The sequence below is a fragment of the Nerophis ophidion genome, linkage group LG25 (assembly GCF_033978795.1).
Source record: "Nerophis ophidion isolate RoL-2023_Sa linkage group LG25, RoL_Noph_v1.0, whole genome shotgun sequence".
NCBI classification, from domain to species: Eukaryota; Metazoa; Chordata; class Actinopteri; order Syngnathiformes; family Syngnathidae; genus Nerophis; species Nerophis ophidion.
In genome coordinates this window covers 17,599,987-17,618,268 of record NC_084635.1, presented here as the reverse complement: position 1 = coordinate 17,618,268, position 18,282 = coordinate 17,599,987, and the positions used below count along the sequence as shown (strand labels likewise).

Genomic DNA, 18,282 nt, shown 5'->3' with positions numbered 1-18,282 from the left:
TAGAGGATTTCTGACCAGTGTTTTTTTTAAAAACACCAGAGCATTCTTGGCATATAGAAGATCTTTGACCATTGTTTTTTTTTTGAATCCCAGAGCACACTTGGCATATAGAGGATCAATCAAGTTGACCAAGTTTTGGCAGAAAAACGTTTTGATGCCCTAGATCTTGAACTCCAGCCTAATCAATGAATAATATCAAAATTGAATGCGACATGTACCATGACGCGATGTGACTTGGAAAGACACTATTGCTAAGAAAACTGCTATCAGCTCTCAGCTGCTGGCCGGGCAATGCCAAGTGGAAATGAACTCGGTTGATTCACTTTATGTACGACATCATCAGCTTCACGACATTGGATTGAGTGATGTAGAACGACAACTTTAGGCGCGAACATTTTTACACAGTTAAATGTTGTGGCTGTGACTGCCAAGTTGACCAACTTATGTCCATGGTTTTAGCACATGGAAGCCCAGTTTTAACATAGAGGAATCATCAGGGATGTGTTGTAGTGGCTGGGTGATGACCAAAGCTATGATGCTAGGAGCATCATCCAGGCTATCAGTGAGAACTTAGTAAAACACACTCATGGCTACAATATTGGGCAAAATAAGTATATAAGGGTCTTATTTCACATTTAGACGGCTCTTACTATGTTTAAGAAATTATATTTAGAAGGTCATAAACAGTTTTTTAAGCTATAAATATGAAAATAATCTTATGTTGCGGGAATTGTGTTTACAACTGTCAGGCCTAGAACCAATTGGCCACAATAAATGAGGGCCTGCTTTAATGTTGTGCGGTATTACCTTAATTCACAAGCGTAATTCTGCAACAGAGCTCTTAACTCAAAATACTTGTATCGCAAATCAATCTATTTGGTGCTTGGCCTCCCAAAACAGCACAATTTTAACATGTTGCAAGCCTTTTAAATAGAAAAACACATTTTTAGATAATACTTTATAAAAACAATACAACAGAATGTAGCACAGACAACTACAGTAGTTTTATGAAGTATTGTTATACCTTGGAGAGTGGACTTTTACTGCACCTCTACCCACCTGCTCCTACGTCCATATTTTTATGAAGTAATGTCCCCTGTTTAAATATAATTTCAACATTTTCGGCTGGCGTGAGACTCATCCCGCTTCAGTATGGTGCAGACTAGCAGTGAGTTGTCATTTTTTTCAATACCGTATTTTCCGCACTATAAGGCGCACCTAAAAAACCCTCAAATTTTCTCAAAAGCTGACTGTGCGCCTTGTAATCCGGTGCGCCTTATTAATGGACCAATATTGAGCCACAACAGGTCTCGCAACTACGGTAAGCAGCCGCCGACTTCATTTTCCCCCGTAGAAGAAGAAGCGCGCGGTGCATGCTGGGATATATGACTGCGGCAGGCGTGCCGTTTCATTTCCATTTGTGTGTTTATGTAAAGACCCCAAATTGGCTCCTATGAAGAGACAGGCTTACGACGTCATCAGAAGGCGAACACACGTTCACCAAGACAGGGAGACAGCGTCGGACAACATATGCCACTATCTGCCGGTGGATCGTAAATGCCTGGGCTGATATAGAAGTCTCAACTGTGGTCTGAGCTAACAGGAAGGCAGGAATTGTCACTCAACTGCTAGACAACAGCAGCGGTACTGACTTGATAAATGACGCCGTATTCGCCCAACTGTTTAATTCGTACACTGAAGAAGAAGAATTCGAGGGATTCGTGGATGAGGAATAACTTAATAAAGTGAGCTTTACATGTTTATTTTGTGTGTTGTGTTGTGTGACATTAACGTTGAGTTATTGATATATTATTGCTTTGCACTATTTCGAGTGTTACTATATTGTGATTGCACTAACGTTTGATTTACCGTAAAAGTATCAGACTGTTTTTTACGTGTTTATTGAATCAAGGAAAAGTTCCCCTCTATTATGTGATATACAGTAAATGTTGCACTACATGTTATACCTTGCTGTTGTTAAAAGATATACGAAATACCACGTCACTGACTTTATCTCAGGGGAAATAATAAAACAGCTGTTTATTCATTTTGGAATCTATTAATAAAGTTTGACTGACCTATCTGACTGTTTTGTTGACATTCCCGTTAGCGCACCTCCATCTAATGGATGCAAAACGTAACCCCAGCCTCTACTTTAAGCGTCTATTCTATGCGCCTTTATATGAAAAAAGTTTTAAAATACGCCAGTCATTGAAGGTGCCCATTATTAGAAGGTGGGAAAATACGGTATTTTCTTCTTTAATTCAATGAATATCATCCGCTTCTTATTCTCAGCACTGTCTTTCCCACTCACTTTTTTCCTTCCTATGCGTGGAAAATTAAGTTAAGTCGATCTCTATCTATGAGCTATTGCTGGCGTGTAAGACCAGATGGATTTTTATGGGGTTCACAGTGGCATTTGCTACGCCAACTCATGGCGGGGATGGTTGTATTTCAAATTCTTGCTTGCAACTTAAAGCATAACAATTAACTCTTACCTCAAAACACTCTTAAGTTGAGATACCACTGTATAATGTTTCACTCATTTCTAATTGCTGTGGTGGAAAAACCTAATATCCGTCAATATACAGTAGTGTATTCCTAATCTACTGTACACTCTTATCAGAAAGGGTCAACATCGAAACAAATAAACACGACTAACCTTATCACTGTCCGTGTTTATGTCCTTGACCATACTCCAAGACTCTCCATCATTACTGTAAGACACTTTGAACACAGACACAAACTGCACCACCCCAAAGTCCTTGGCTCCCTGAGTGATGATGCCCGTGAGGCGCTTTGTCTTCTCCAGATCCACCTGAGCAACAAACAATAAACATCAGATTCGTTTTTTATATATACAGTCGTGGTCAAAAGTTTACATACACTTGTAAAGAAAATAATGTCATAATTTTTGTTTCATCTGACATCACAAGGACAAAGACAAGACCTTTTGGAGGAAAGTTCTGTGGTCGGATTAAACAAAAATTGAGCTGTTTACATTTACGTCTCCACTACAGGATTTCTCTCTTCTGAAAACTTCTGAGACCTGCCTGTTAAGGATCTCATGACTTGAGTGTGCATATACAGGTTTCAAACATTGATGGCACTTAAAAAAAAAAAATCACATGTATGTATGTTGTATGTGTGTATATACACAACAGAACTTTCCTCCAGCAGGTCTTATCTTTGTCCATGTGATGTCAGATGAAACAAAAATTGAGCTGTTTGGCCACAATACCCAGCAATGTGTTTGGAGGAGAAAATGTGCGGCCTTTAATCTCAGGACCACTATTCCTACCGTCAAGCATGGTGGTGGTAGTATTATGCTCTGGGCCTATTTTGCTGCCAATGGAACTAGTGCTTTACAAAGAGTAAATGGGACAATGAAAAAGGAGGATTAACTCCAAATTCTTCAGGACAATCTAAAATCATCAGCCCGCAGGTTGGGTCTTGGGCGCTGTTGGGTTTTCCAACAGGACAATGACCCCAAACACACGTCAAAAGTTGTAAAGGAATGGCTAAATCAGGCTAGAATTAAGGTTTTAGAATGGCGTTCCCAAAGTCCTGACTTAAACGTGTGGACAATGCTGAAGAAACAAGTCAGAAAACCAACAAATTCAGCTGAACTGCACTAATTTTTTCAAGAGGAGCGGTCAGAAATTCAACCAGAAGCTTGTAGATGGCTACCAAAAGTGCCTTATTGCAGTGAAACTTGCCAAGGGACATGTAACCAAATATTAACATTGCTGTATGAATACTTTTGACCCAGCAGATTTGGTCACATTTTCAGTAGACCCATAATAAATTCATAAAAGAGCCAAATTTCATGAATGTTTTTTGTGACCAACAAGTATGTGCTCCAATCACACTATCACGAAAAAAATAAGCGTTGTAGAAAATTTTGGAAACTCAAGACAGCCATGACATTATGTTCTTTACAAGTGTATGTAAACTTTTGACCAAGGCTGTATATATCATGACAGCATCTAAAAAGGCTGTATATATCATGACAGCATCTAATATTTGCCCCCGCACCTGGATCCACTCGGATCTGTTGTTGTGAGCAGGAGACCACGCGTTGGTCTTCCCCTGCTTATCCAGGCGGGCGAACTGAGGCTGCCAGGTGAAAGAATCGATGCCCCACGTGCGGAAGGAACTGGAGGCTGAGAGTTGTCCATCTGAGATCAGCCGAGACTTCATTCCCATTGGCTCTGAGCACCCTGTTGTGTTTGAATAAGCTGTGAATCGTGGACAAAAAGAGTGGACAGAAGGGACGGATGGGAAAACCAAGAGGAGGGAAAAAGAGGAAAAAGACAAATGAGTGAAACCAACTTCCTCCACCAGAAAATCAAGAAGAAAAGTCATTGAAAACCCACCAATGTCAGAGTAGAGGGAAGCAAAAGTAGCTGCATGCACACGGAAAAGTGTTGAGTGAAGGAATTACATGGTAAAAAGTGGGGGTGTTCCGATATTACCCCGACATCAGCACGAATCATAGTACATACTTGTATTATTTTGCCGTGTGGAATATTATAAAAAGGCCTGATTAAATGGAAATACTCATAGAACAATAAACAATACAAAAAACAACTTAATTGTCATGATCCAAGACTTGGATCATGTCATGTTCTGTGTTTGTTTCTGTTTTGTTATCACTGCCTGTTTGATATTTGACGTCCTTCGTTTCCGGTGGCACTTCCTGTTTTGTTTCTGTTGTCTTAGTAACTTAGTGTCACCTGTCTCTTGTTTGTCGTCGCGCACCTGATTTCATTATATATCTCCCTATAAAAGCCTGCCTTCTTTTGCCATTCGGCCTCGGACTTTTGTTTGCCTTTATGCTACAGATGACGTCGCTCTTTCCGCATTGTGGTAAAAACTACTTTTGTATACTTGTTAGCTTCCACGCTATTCCTGTTTAGTGTATGTCCCTAGCTTCCACGCTAGCGCTCTCAGTTTCCTTTGTTCTTTCTAGCTCATATGCTAGTTCTGTTGGTTTTTGTTAGTGCCTTTGTGCAAGTGCCTTTGTTTTTAGTTTTTTTCAAAGTGTTAATAAATCATTATTCTTACCCTCACGTTGTGTTCCATCCTCCGCTGCACCCACGAGAGAACAAACATCACCACGATGCCAGAATAGCGTCACATTAATAACTGACTAATGCTGCCTTTCCATTAAAGTAGAGTGGTACCTTGTTTTTTGGACCATAAGGCACACTGTTGATGACCGTGTCTATTCGGGTTTATTTTTATACACAAGGCGCAAGGGGTTGAAAGTCGCATCAAAACGGTCATTATGATAATATTTCTATATTTTTTTGTGGTCTGCATAACATGTAATGGGCCACTATCTATTCAGGATGGGCCGTTTTGTGGGCGGTCTTATTTACGTTCCTCCGCTACGACACGGTTTTCTCATCGTCATCTTTTGTTATAGCGGGAGTTTTTAGTGCTTTCATAGCGAGACTTCTGACAGAAGTAAGTTAGAACTGCAGGCTACTTTGTATTAGAAATGACACCAGCGGAGCATGAATGCCCCACAACAAGACAATAGAGAAAAAGAAGAAGCTTGTGGATGTACTAAATTTTTTTAGAACTTATGCAGATACCAAAAAAACATCAGCATGTACCAAGAGGTACGAAAAGTTGGTGTTGTATAATAATTTTGCAAAACAAAATGTCAGATAATCAGAGATGGGTAGAGTAGCCAGAAATTGTACTCAAGTAAGAGTACTGTTACTTTAGAGATGTATTACTCAAGTAAAAGTAAGGAGTAGTCACCCAAATATTTACTTGAGTAAAAGTAAAAAGTATGTTGTGAAAACTACTGAAGTACTGAGTAACTGATGAGTAACCTGTTCGTTTAATGATGACGGCAACAAGTAAATGCACAAAAACATAAAACTAGCAATGAACAAATTCAGAGCTGTCATGTACTGTTTTGTCATGTCCGAGCCACCGTAGCCTGTGTTCAGTGTATGACGTCACGAGAGCGAGGGAGAGTTGGAGTCTCGAGGTTGTTAATAAACTGGAGTGATCTGAGGCATTGAGTTAAAACGTGTTGCCTGATTATTATTAAATTAAGACACCTAAATAAGCATATAGGTGAAACTGGGGACATAACAAGAGCCAGGAATATCTCTTAAGCAACTAAAACAATAATATATATTAGATAATTTATATTGGTTTTACACAGATTGAAAAAAAAATTAAAATTAATTTTACCTTTGCAACCTCATTATTCTATTGGCTACGTTTTAGATTCATAAATGTAAGTTTCTCAATACCCGACCTGTTTTTTGTGCCTTTAAAAAAGATTTAGAACTCTACATTAAAACACTCTACCTCTAACAACCAAAAAGCTGTGAAAACCATGATGCTGTGTTCCAAATTTAAGTTATTTACTGAGATTGAGTGAGCCTATGGCTTAATTTGCACTTTGTTTATTTTATATATGTATTTTTTGGCATTCTATTTTAGTTACTTTGAATTTACAACCCCCTGGCGCTGTTTTGTACGTTTTTTATACTGTGTTGTACTGTTTTTGTACTTACTTTGATTATTATTTTCAACTGTTTGTAAATGTTGAAATTTATAAATCAGGGTTTATAAAAAAAAGTGTGCAGTTGATCATGTGACCGCCTGTCTGTGTTTGATTGGTGAAACGTATTCAAACGTCACCAGTGACTGCATTTGATTGGTGAAACGGAGTCAAACGTCACCAGTGACTACATTTGACTGGTAAAATGCAGGCATGTGATAGATCTTACTTTGAAGGTCTGTCTGACAACCAAAACAAACAAAGCGTGCATCAACAGATCGATAAAAATCAGTAGCGAGCTGAATGTAGATAAATGGAGCGGAGTAAAAGTAGTGCTTCTTCCCTATAAATATACTCAAGTAAAAGTAAAAGTATGTTGCATTAAAACTAATCTTAGAAGTACAATTTATCCCAAAAATTACTCAAGTAGATGTAACGGAGTAGATGTAGCGCGTTACTACCCACCTCTGCAGATAATTTCTCCTAATAGGTGCCATTTTGGGGTCCTTATACACACACACACCATTATAACATCCGTGGGTTGAAGCACAGTACGTCTGGCGGTAGCCAAAATGCTTCGCCAATCCATCAAGCGGTGCAGCTTTGTAGCTTACTAAAGTCGTACAAAAAAATCTAAAGAGATTTTTCCGTCTGTAATATTCCATTTTCTTAATGAAACATTAAAGTTTTGGTGTTGATTGCTTACGGTTACTTGCGAGCGTGATTTATTGAACAGGCATCAACCTGCAGTCCACACATATTTCTTATGTGTGACTGCCATCTACTGGCAACACTTATTATTCCACATTGTATCACCTTTAATCAGTAAGCAAGACCAGAATTAATACATACACAAGGTACCCCATGTAATAAGGCGCACGTCGATTTTTGACAGAATGAAAGGATTTTAAGTGTACGTTATAGTCCAAAAAATATAGGACCTAGTGGTCACTATATTAAGCACATGACGCACCAAGTTCAATGATGCGGAAACATTTTTTAATGGATACTTATACGCTTATATCTAATACTATATTTGTTTGATACTTGTTTATTATGACACATGTGGTGTTTAGGACTGAACTATTTTTCAATTAGGGACACTTACTTCTGTGCTATTGTGTGCTAAGCCATTGTGTAGCCAACAGGATAGTATACCATACTTTGCCGTTTGTAAATAACTTTACTATAATACAAGAAAATACCAACATTGAGTGCTAATAGGAATACATTTAGCTGTTAATTGTCCAGCTTTACACCAGCAAACATGATGCGGGACTGCTGGTATCGGAGCTTATATATGATATCAAAATCAGATCGGGACACCCCTAGTTCAAAGAGCCCAGAATAAGAGTGTGATTTAAGAAAGTATAAAAATACACATTAAAATACTTTCATATTTCAGGAATGTGACTGGTGGTACTCGCTATTGTTATCTATTTTGTTAGTGAAGGATCATACACTGTACGTGCTTTGGGAGATATCTGGTTAACAACGTCATAAAAAGCCCTGCTTAAGACTCCATAAACAGTCTCTCTCTCTCGGTCAGCCAAGTCTCAAGGCATTATCTAATACTCTACAAAAATGGCAATATAATGCTATGCGTACATTATATTACTCTCTAAATACAGTATTCATAGTTATGTACTATGGCACATATCTGAGCTCATATAGAGTAGAAGTTGCAGTATTTTATAATACATAGTGGGGGTGTGGGAAAAAATCGATTCGAATATGAATCAAATCGAATATGTTGTGCGATTCAGAATCGATTATTAATTTTTTTTTAAATCGATTTTTTATTTTTTATTATTATTTTTTTTTAATCAATCCAACAAACCACTACACAGAAATACCATAAAAATTCAATCCCATTCCAAAACCAAACCTGATCCAGCAACACTCAGAATTGCAATAAACAGAGCAATTGAGAGGAGACACAAACACGTCACAGAACAAACCAAAAGTATTGAAAAAAAAATGAATATTATCCACAACAGTATCAATATTAGTTATAATTTCAGCATAGCAGTGATTAAAAATCCCTCATTGACATTATCATTAGACATTTATAAAAAAAAAAAAAAAAAGAACAATAGTGTCACAGTGGCTTACACTTGCATCGCATCTCATAAGCTTGACAACACACTGTGTCCAATATTTTCACAAAGATAAAATACGTCATATTTTTGGTTTGTTTAATAGTTAAAACAAATTTACATTGTAGCAATCAGTTGATAAAACATTGTCTTTTACAATTATAAAAGCTTTTTAAAAAAAATCTACTACTCTGCTAGCATGTCAGCACACTGGGGTAGATCCTGCTGAAATCCTATGTATTGAATGAATAGAGAACCGTTTTGAATCGGAAAAATATCGTTTTTGAATCGAGAATCGCGTTGAATAAAAAAAAATCGATATATTATCGAATCGCGACCCCAAGAATCGATATTGAATCAAATCGTGGGACACCCAAAGATTCGCAGCCCTAATACATAGTATAACATTCTTTACACATTGTGGTTCTCAACTTTTTTGAATACTCATTACAGTATGGAATATTCTTCTTAGCCAAGTTACACACATTGTGTAAAACACAGCACTGTAGCATCAACATCTGTATGTTACTGTCCAAAATGCTTCTCACATCCAGTAAATTAAAGCACATATAAACTCAATAATTAACTTAAATAAAAAAAATCTTTGTGCACATACCATTTTAATGATCAACTTAAAATGCCCTCTTTTTGGATAGTAATTAAGATAAACTCGACCTAATACTGTTTTTTTCTGGATTTTCTTTGACATTTTGTCTCTCTCAGTTTTAATAAACATACCATTTGTACAGTGGTATAAGTAAAAAATAAACTGGGATTTATTTACCTATTCTCCCCCCTCACACATATACAACTTTTATCTTGGTTCGACTATGATTCTTGAGGTGACCATTCGATCCAGAATCGATATTTGATTCAACCACAATTTGCCATTCAAACAGATTTTTGCAATACATTATTTGGTATAAAAATTATGATAAAACCTTTTCAAAACCGGTTACAAAAGCCTTTCTATGCTTCTGATTTGTGATGCATACACGCAGCTAGTAAGTGCACAGATGACCTTAAAACATATTTTCTAAAATGTATCTAAAAAATATATATATTTTTTTTATTGTGAATTGATGTATAATCAGTATAGATAAAACATGTAATTTGGATGTGAATAGATTTTTGAGCACCCTTATATAAATGACACGGTATAAATATTTTATAAACCTCATGTACCCCCTAATGCAGTGCTTGTCACACTGCTGTCTTGTGATTTGCATGTTTTATTTTGAAAAGCAACTCCTCTTGTTTCAGATCACGGGACCTTCCTCTTGTGTCACCAGTCTGACGTCATCCCTAACCCTAGATTGTTTCCACCTGTTTCCCATTACCCTAATGTTCCATATAAGCCCATGCCTCCACTTGTTCTGTGCCAGATTGTCTCGAGCTTTCGTGCCTGTCTAGCGTCCATGTCCATGTCCATGTTCATGTTCATGTCCATGCCTTGCCTCCTCCCACGTCTACTTCCTTGAAACCTGACTTCCCACGCTGTAATTTTGAGTTTAACTTTTTCCTCCTCCTCAGAGCGTCTTTTGTTATCTAGCCTTTGTTCAACCGAATTGGTGAGTTATGATTTTTTCCTATTAATCTTTCCTTCCTCAAAGTTTTTGAGTGATTTTTCGTTTACCTTTATTAGACTAAGATTAGAGTAAACATTTTTATAGTCATTGTTTTCTTCCTCCTGTTGGAGCGTTTTATGTTTTCCTAGCAGACACGACGGTAATTATAGTTCGTCTTTATGTTGGTATTTTCCTCCTTTTTAGGAGTGATTTTTCGTTGTTCCCCTTTTGGAACCTTTTTCGCTTACCATTTATTGTTACTTATAGATTTTGTATTGTTCTGGAGGTTTAAGAGTTGTCAAAATAAAAGCTTTACTAAGAATCTCATTTCTGCATCTGAGTCCACTCCTTAGTCCAGTGGTAGGGCTGTGACCAGATGTGGCTCTTCTGATGACTGCATCTGGCTCTCAGATAAATCTTAGCTGACATTGCTTAACACGATAAGTAATGAATTCCACTTGTAATTACAGTATTAAAAATAATGTTCAAAATATAAAACATTCTCATGCATTTTTATGTTCAAGAAGTTGCATTAATGGTAAGAAGCTATTTATTTATAATTGGTTAGTGTGGGGCTTGCCCTCAAGGGGGTTCTTCAGACCACCAAGCACCGACATGAGAGCATGTTTCAAGGTTACAATATTGTCTTATTTTCAATAAGTCTCTCAGTTTCTTTCCAGCAATTGTATTTTTCTCTTTCGTTCTCGCTCGCACTCTGGCTCCAGCCCCAGCCCCGTCTCTCCTCCTGGCTGCTGCTTATAGCAGAGTGACAGGTGATTAGATAACAAGGCCCAGGTGGGCCCTCCGAGCACCTGTCGCTGATTTTGAGGCCGGTCCTGTCACACCCCGCTTCGCTGCAGGCCCGCAGGTCACGCCCCATACACAGTTAAATTCAGAATAACAATCTTATTACAAATAATAAGAGACCTATTATACTCTAGAAAGGTTAGTCTTACTTAAAGATGCACGCTTTTAGTGGTGTTCAGTGTTAAAAATATATTATATGGCTCTTACGTAAATACATTTTAAAATATTTGACTTCTTGGCTCTCTCAGCCAAAAAGGTTCCCGACCCCTGCCTTAGTCCAAGCCTGAGAGTGGTTCTCAAACTTTTTTCACCAAATAGTAAAGTATAGTAGCATAGCAGGGCTAAGTATTCATTAAAAACAAGAAGAGGTTTTATTTAACAAGTATGTTTACCATTTTTGGCCACTCTAACATTACACACAGTTTAAATAGTAACACTGCATTTGAACATTTAATTGAGTGATTCTTGGGCATACGACTAGATGGAGCCCACGTACCGCACCACAGTTTGAGAATCCCTGCCTTGAGTGCCATCAAGTACCCGCATTTGATAACCAGTGTATTACAAAGTATTTATGATATTATTCACATGTCTGCGTTGTTATCATACATGAGATGCATGCGTGTTTTTGGCGTGTTTACCGTTAAGTTCACATCCCACCAGTTCCATGCGAAGGGTGCACGCCCTCCGGCAAACGACGGGAATGATGCGGATGTACTGAGCCACAATAGGAGGGTCAAAAAGATTGGTCTTTGTGCTCTCGTTATCTGTGTTGGCCACAAATATCTGCAATACACAATGTCATAATACAGTATAAGTCAATGTGTGCTACACTGGGTTTTTTTTTTAATTTAATTAATGCAGAAGGTCTAACCTTGTCTCGCCGTTGTCCGTCCATTCTGAATGGGATGTATGTCTTTCCGTCAATGCTGCTCGACACCTTGAAGGCTTTGATGTACTCGGCCGTACCCATCCGACTGGCACCTTGAGTTATTATTCCCGTCAGGCGCATCTTCTTGTGCATATTAATCTGGTGTGAGCAATTGGAATGAGATTAAACATCACTTCACAAACAGGTGGAACCACAGGTTGATTATGAACCATCAAAGAACATTTACAGTTCTACCTCAACTTACGACTGTTTTGAGATAAGCACTGTCTCTCGGCTAATTGTTATGCTTTAAAGGCCTACTGAAACCCACTACTACCGACCACGCAGTCTGATAGTTTATATATCAATGATGAAATCCTAACATTGCAACACATGCCAATACGGCCGGTTTAGTTTACTAAATTGCAATTTTGAATTTCCCGCGAAATGTCCTGTTGAAAACATCGCAGAATGATGACGCTTATGTTGACACGTGCTTGTGAGGTTATTGGTTGGAGCAGGCATTTTATCCCAGCACCACTCACGGCTAAAAGTTGTCTGCTTTAATCGCATAATTACACAGTATTTTGGATATCTGTGTTGCTGAATCTTTTGCAATTTGTTCAATTAATAATGGAGACTATAAAGAAGAATGCTGTTGGTGGAAAGCGGTGGATTGCAGCTGCTTTTAGCAACCAAAACACAGCCGGTGTTTCTTTGTTTGTTGTGAAGCTTTAATATGGAACAGAGCGGTCAAGCGAACATGTTTCCCGACCACATGTCAACCGGCAGGTTTTGGTGGGAAAATGGTGGTAATAAGTCGGCTCTTACCGGAGACATGAGCAGAGCTTGTGTCCTCCTGCGGCTGTGAAAGAGGCAACTGCGACTTTCTTGGCTCCCCCATGGCTTCCATCAGAGACACTGGCGGTCACAACACCCCTCCGACTTTCAGGTATGACTTTATAATCTCACTAAAACACTTGTAACACAATAAGCAGATAAGGGATTTTCCAGAATTATCCTAGTAAATGTGGCTAATAACATCTGAATCGCTCCCACTGCAGTCGCCTTTTTTTTAATTAAAAAAAAAAAAATTCTAGTGCTTCACTCTAACTTTCCTCATCCACAAATCTTTCATCCTCACTCAAATTAATGGGGAAATCGTCGCTTTCTCGGTCCGAATCGCTCTTGCTGCTGGTGGCTATGATTATAAACAATGTGGGGATGTGAGGAGCCCTACAACCCGTGACGTCACGCGCACATCGTCTGCTACTTCCGGTACAGGCAAGGCTTTTTTATTGGCGACCAAAAGTTGCGAACTTTATTACCGATGTTCTCTACTAAATCCTTTCAGCAAAAATATGACAATCTCGCGAAATGATCAAGTATGACATAAAATGGACCTGCTATCCCCGTTTAAATAAGAAAATCTCATTCCAGTAGGCCTTTAAATTACAAACAAAAATGTGCGTTACAAATATCCCCGCCCAGAGACTATGTATCCCAGTTGGCTTGGGAATGCCTTGGGATTCCCCGGGAACAGCTGGAGGAAGTAGCTAGGGAGAGGGAAGTATGGGCTTCTCTGCTTAGGCTGCTTCCCCTGCGACCTGACTCGGATAAGCGGAAGAAGATGGATGGATGGATGGATGGATGGATGGATGGATGTCCTGCCATGAGTAGTGGAGCAAATGTCACAGTAACCCACCCAAAACATCTGATCTTATTCCCCAGAATTAGCTTATAGCTGGAGATGGACATAACTTTGTTTTCCAACCATGTAAACAAAGTGAAGGAAAGTGCTGAGTAGAATAAATAAATCAAATAAATGAATAATCAATATTAGTTAAGCAATTTGAGCGTATCACTGCTAGTCTGCACCATACTGAAGCAGAATGAGTCCAACGCCAGCCAAGAATGGCAAAATGATAGCTAAGTGAGTACATTTATGCATGAAAATATGGAGAAGCTGCTGATGGTGTGTTTGAGAGAGAAGCAGCTCAAAGGCGATAACGTAGAAGTCCAATCTCCAAGGTAAAGCTGTACATTATTATTACATATTACATTGCTTAATGAGAGTACTTTAGTTGATATTAGTACATTCTATTGTATTGTTTTTATACAATAGTGTTATGTAAAAGTGTATTTTTATTTTTGAAAGGCATGTTACATGTTAAAATTGTGCTTTTTTGGGGCGGAGGAGGGGGTGCAAGCTTCAATAAATTGATTTTAGATACTGTAAAAGAGTTTTTAGTTAAGCACTTCGTCGTAGAAGCAATGAAGCTTGTATGTTGAGGTAGTACTGCAGTTTGTACCACAGAAATTGTGTAGATCTGTTTAAGAAGCTTCTCTTACCTGTATCCAGGGATTCTTGTCATTGGTCGCCGACGTCCAGGCGTTGACGAGGCCTTGATTGTTGAGCCGAGCCAACTCCGGGCCCCAGCGTTGAAGACCCAGAATGCCGTAGTGCACGGACGAAGCTGAAATCTGGGACTCTCCGATTGCACCGCCCTCCATGCCCAGCAGGGAGATACAACCTAAAATGTACAGTAATTGTATTATTATATCAAACACTGTGGTGCCTTGGTTTTTCTATGCCTTACATTTTGTATTTTATTTTGGACAAAACAGTTCGCCAAACTTTGACCCAGTTCGAATACTGTCTTGATTATCGTACGGTCAACCATCACGTGTGACAGACAGGACAGCAAAAAGGAGTGCCCAATCAAAGAATCCCACGCATTAGTGATTACTCTTGTGCTTTTTTATTGACCCCAAGTACAAAATAATTTTAATAATAATAATAATAATAATAATAATAATAAAAAATCCACCACTAACCAATGAAAGTTGCAGGCAAGCTCTTTGATAAAGGTGAGAAACATAATAGATTTTAGGGCAGCAGCTATGGACACACACACACACACACACACACACACACACACACACACACACACACAAACACACACACACACACACACACACACACACACACACACACACACACACACACACACACACACACACACACAGTATAAGCCAAAAGTGTCAGGCTTTCCCCTGACAGTTTGTTTGTGTTTTAGTTTTTCCTCTGTGTGTGTAATATCTCTTGTCATTAGTTCCTGTCAGCGCTCTTACTTTGTCTGTTTCCTCTCTTTCTCCCTGAGTGCTGTGTCCCCTCAGCTGCGGCTGATTGGCACCTGGTGTCAATCAGCCCACTCCTTTCTAGACCTGTCTTCCCATCCAGTCAGTGCTGGATTATTGTCATGTATTGTCGCTCGTGTCGTGCCGTGCCGTGTCGTGTCATGTCATGTCTTTGCAGCGTAGCGGTAAGCTATATTCGTTAGATGTTTGTAGCTTACTGTTTTTTGTTCCCTGCTTCCAATTTTCTTTTCATATTACAAGTATGACTTCTGTTTTCCTGCTTGCTACCCGCTAGCTTTTTGTTTTTTGCTAGCTTCCATGCTAAGCTCCCTTTGTTTTCTAGCTCCCATGCTAGCTCTCTTAGTTGGTTATCCGCCTCGTACGCACTTTTTGTTGTACCCCTTTGGTTTGTTCTTGTTTTAGTATCTTTATTAAATCATGTTTTCCTATCCAATGCTTGCCTCCATCTCTGCATCTTGGGGTTCGTCACCAACTAACTCTGACAAAAAGTTTAGACACACCTTCTCATTCAATGCATTTTCTTTATTTTAATGACTATTTACATTGTAGTTTGTCACTGAAGGCATCAAAACTATGAATGAACACATGTGGAGTTATGTACTTAACAAAATAAAAGTTGAAATAACTGAAAGCCCGTCTTATATTGTAGTTTCTTCAAAATAGCCACCCTTTCATCTGATTACTTTTTCGCACACTCTTGGCATTCTCTCGATGAGCTTTAAGAAATAGTCACCTGAAATAGTTTTCACTTCCCAGGTGTGCGTGATGCTCATCGAGAGATTGCAGAGAGTGTGCAAAGCAAATGTTATACGAGTTATTACGGTAATCTACATCACAGCAGCTCAGACGAGAAAAACAAACCCCAGTGGGCGGGGTTTGCTTTCAGAGCAGCCATTCAGAAAAGCGTGTGTCAGAAACAGATACGGAAGCAGATTTTTACAACAAAGTTCTGCATAAAAGTGATAATATTTCATACTGTCTGAGAAGTAAAAGAGGAGCGATGTTAATATTCAGTGTTTTATTGTTAATAGTTAATATTGTAAATCCCACTTTCTTTATTTTCATGTACATTTTGGGTGTCCTGTTCAGAGAAAAACTGTAAAATTCCATTCCTTTTTTTGAGGTGGTCTGTCATTATGTTTTTAGAACTCTATCTGACAATGTGACTCATGGTATTGGTGTTCCTGAAAAAAAAGGGACCCAAACACACATGCTGTACAGCAGATTTGTACAGCTAAATGTGTATGGATAATTTATACACACATACACATTGACCCCAACCCCCAGATATTTTTTTTCTCTCAATGTAGCCCCCAGTTGAAATATTTGCCCAGCTCTGCACTGAGTGATTCGATGCTCATTGCAAATTGTATGTGCAATGCTGTTTGATTTGCAATAAAATCTAAATAATTTGTTTTACTTCGCCTACATTTTGAAAATAAATGTAATTAAATTTGCCACTGTACATATCGGAAATTAATCAAAACTGTGTTGACTGATGAATCTGTCTAGAGAAGTATAATAACATGAGGTACTTAATTTTCCCATTTTAAAAATAAATGCATTAAATGTGCGAGCTGTACATACGTAGTTGGCACTGCTTCCCAACGTAGGGCGACGGGCACTGACACGAGTAATCTCCCTCAAGATCTCGGCACATTCCCCCATTCTTACACGGTCGGTTTGCACAGTCGTTGACATCTGAAAAAAAAGAAGAAAAGACAACATTACTAAATTGACCATTTTTTTCCTCTTATTGTCAGAAAACATCATTAGGACGATGCAATGGCCTCAAATCACCACCGGGTGGCACACCAAACACCCATTGGCCAATACTTTGCAAACATGCTCCTTGTGTGGTTTTAGTCTATTTTATTTTCTTTAACGAATGTATTATTTTTATAGTTAAATGTTTTATATTATTGACTGTCTTTGCATTTATGTTGTAACTATTGTGTAGCACTTTGTGAAACTTCTATTGTTTTTTGAAATGCGCTTTATAGTGAAGTGATTTATATTTATATAGCGCTTTTCTCTAGTGACTCAACGCACTTTACATAGTGAAACCCAATATCTAAGTTACATTTAAACCAGTGTGGGGGGCACTGGGAGCAGGTGGGTAAAGTGTCTTGCCCAAGGACACAACGGCAGTGACTAGGATGGCGGAAGTGGGAATCGAACCTGCAACCCCCAAGTTGCTGGCATGGCCACTCTACCAACCGAGCTATACCGCCCAATCCAAAACACTTTATAAATAAAGTGGACAGGATTTTTATTGACATTTAATCAAATTTATTAATGTTACAGTGCGTACGAAAGGAATCAGACCCCTTTAAATGTATCACTCTTAATATCATTGCAGCCATTTGCTAAAATGCAAAAAGTTCCCTTCATTTCTCATCAATGTACACTCAGCACCCCATCTTGACAAAAAAAAATAGAAATGTAGACATTTTTGCTAATTTATTAAAAAAAAAAAAAAATGACATGTCAAAAGTATTCAGACCCTTTTCTCAATACTAACCAACCAACAACATGGATCCAAAGTTAGACACCAGCATTGTCTCAATTTATAAATATAACTATTTTGCAACATTCAATCCAATCCAATCCACTTTATTTATACAGCACATTTAAACAACAAAATGTTTCCACAGTGCTGCACAACAATATTAAAAACAACATTCAAATACTATCCTGAGCTCCACCAATAACTGAATAAAAACAAAAAAATAAAATAAATACATATAAGACCAATATAAAAACAATATAAAATAAATATGATTAAAAACGATTTTAAGGGTGAAACCAATTAAAACAGTAAATAGAAATAAACATTTTAAATGTGGTTTCAAAGTCTGTTTTAAAGGACATTTATGTATAATCGACGTTGTATCAATGTCTGGTGCCTGCTGGGACACGTCTAGAGTGATCAAAGAATGTCAAGGTTAAGACACCGAGAGCCATTTTATTTTGTCGTATTGAGACAGCGCTTTTCACGCTTTTGGACTGAACATTACCAGTTTGAATGTCACAGCTGAAGAAAAAAAAAAAAACACACAGGTAGACGTAACAATGCACCGATGACGGCAAAATATGACACCCCTGATGTAGATGAAGATTATTTTTGGTTTGTTGTGTTCAAAATAGGGTCGTACGGTATACCGGTATTAATATAGTACCGCGATGCTAATAAAATAATCATATTCAGTACTATACCTCCTCTGAAAAGTACAG

The 18,282-nt window shown here is 38.3% G+C and overlaps 1 protein-coding gene across 2 annotated transcripts in view; it reads right to left on the bottom strand.

Annotated features, from left to right (window-relative positions):
- The window catches only part of LOC133542801 (EGF-like repeat and discoidin I-like domain-containing protein 3), a 39,110-nt gene that overhangs the window by 4,806 nt on the left and 16,022 nt on the right, over window positions 1-18,282 (bottom strand). The window contains exons 4-9 of one of the 2 annotated variants that reach the window (XM_061886971.1): window positions 16,633-16,746; window positions 14,236-14,417; window positions 11,887-12,042; window positions 11,654-11,798; window positions 4,039-4,241; window positions 2,663-2,818 (exon numbers count right to left, since the gene is read on the bottom strand). In XM_061886971.1, the coding sequence (XP_061742955.1) occupies window positions 2,663-2,818; window positions 4,039-4,241; window positions 11,654-11,798; window positions 11,887-12,042; window positions 14,236-14,417; window positions 16,633-16,746 (956 nt within the window). The remainder of the gene's footprint in view (window positions 1-2,662; window positions 2,819-4,038; window positions 4,242-11,653; window positions 11,799-11,886; window positions 12,043-14,235; window positions 14,418-16,632; window positions 16,747-18,282) is intronic. The other variant, XM_061886972.1, reaches the window with a different exon arrangement.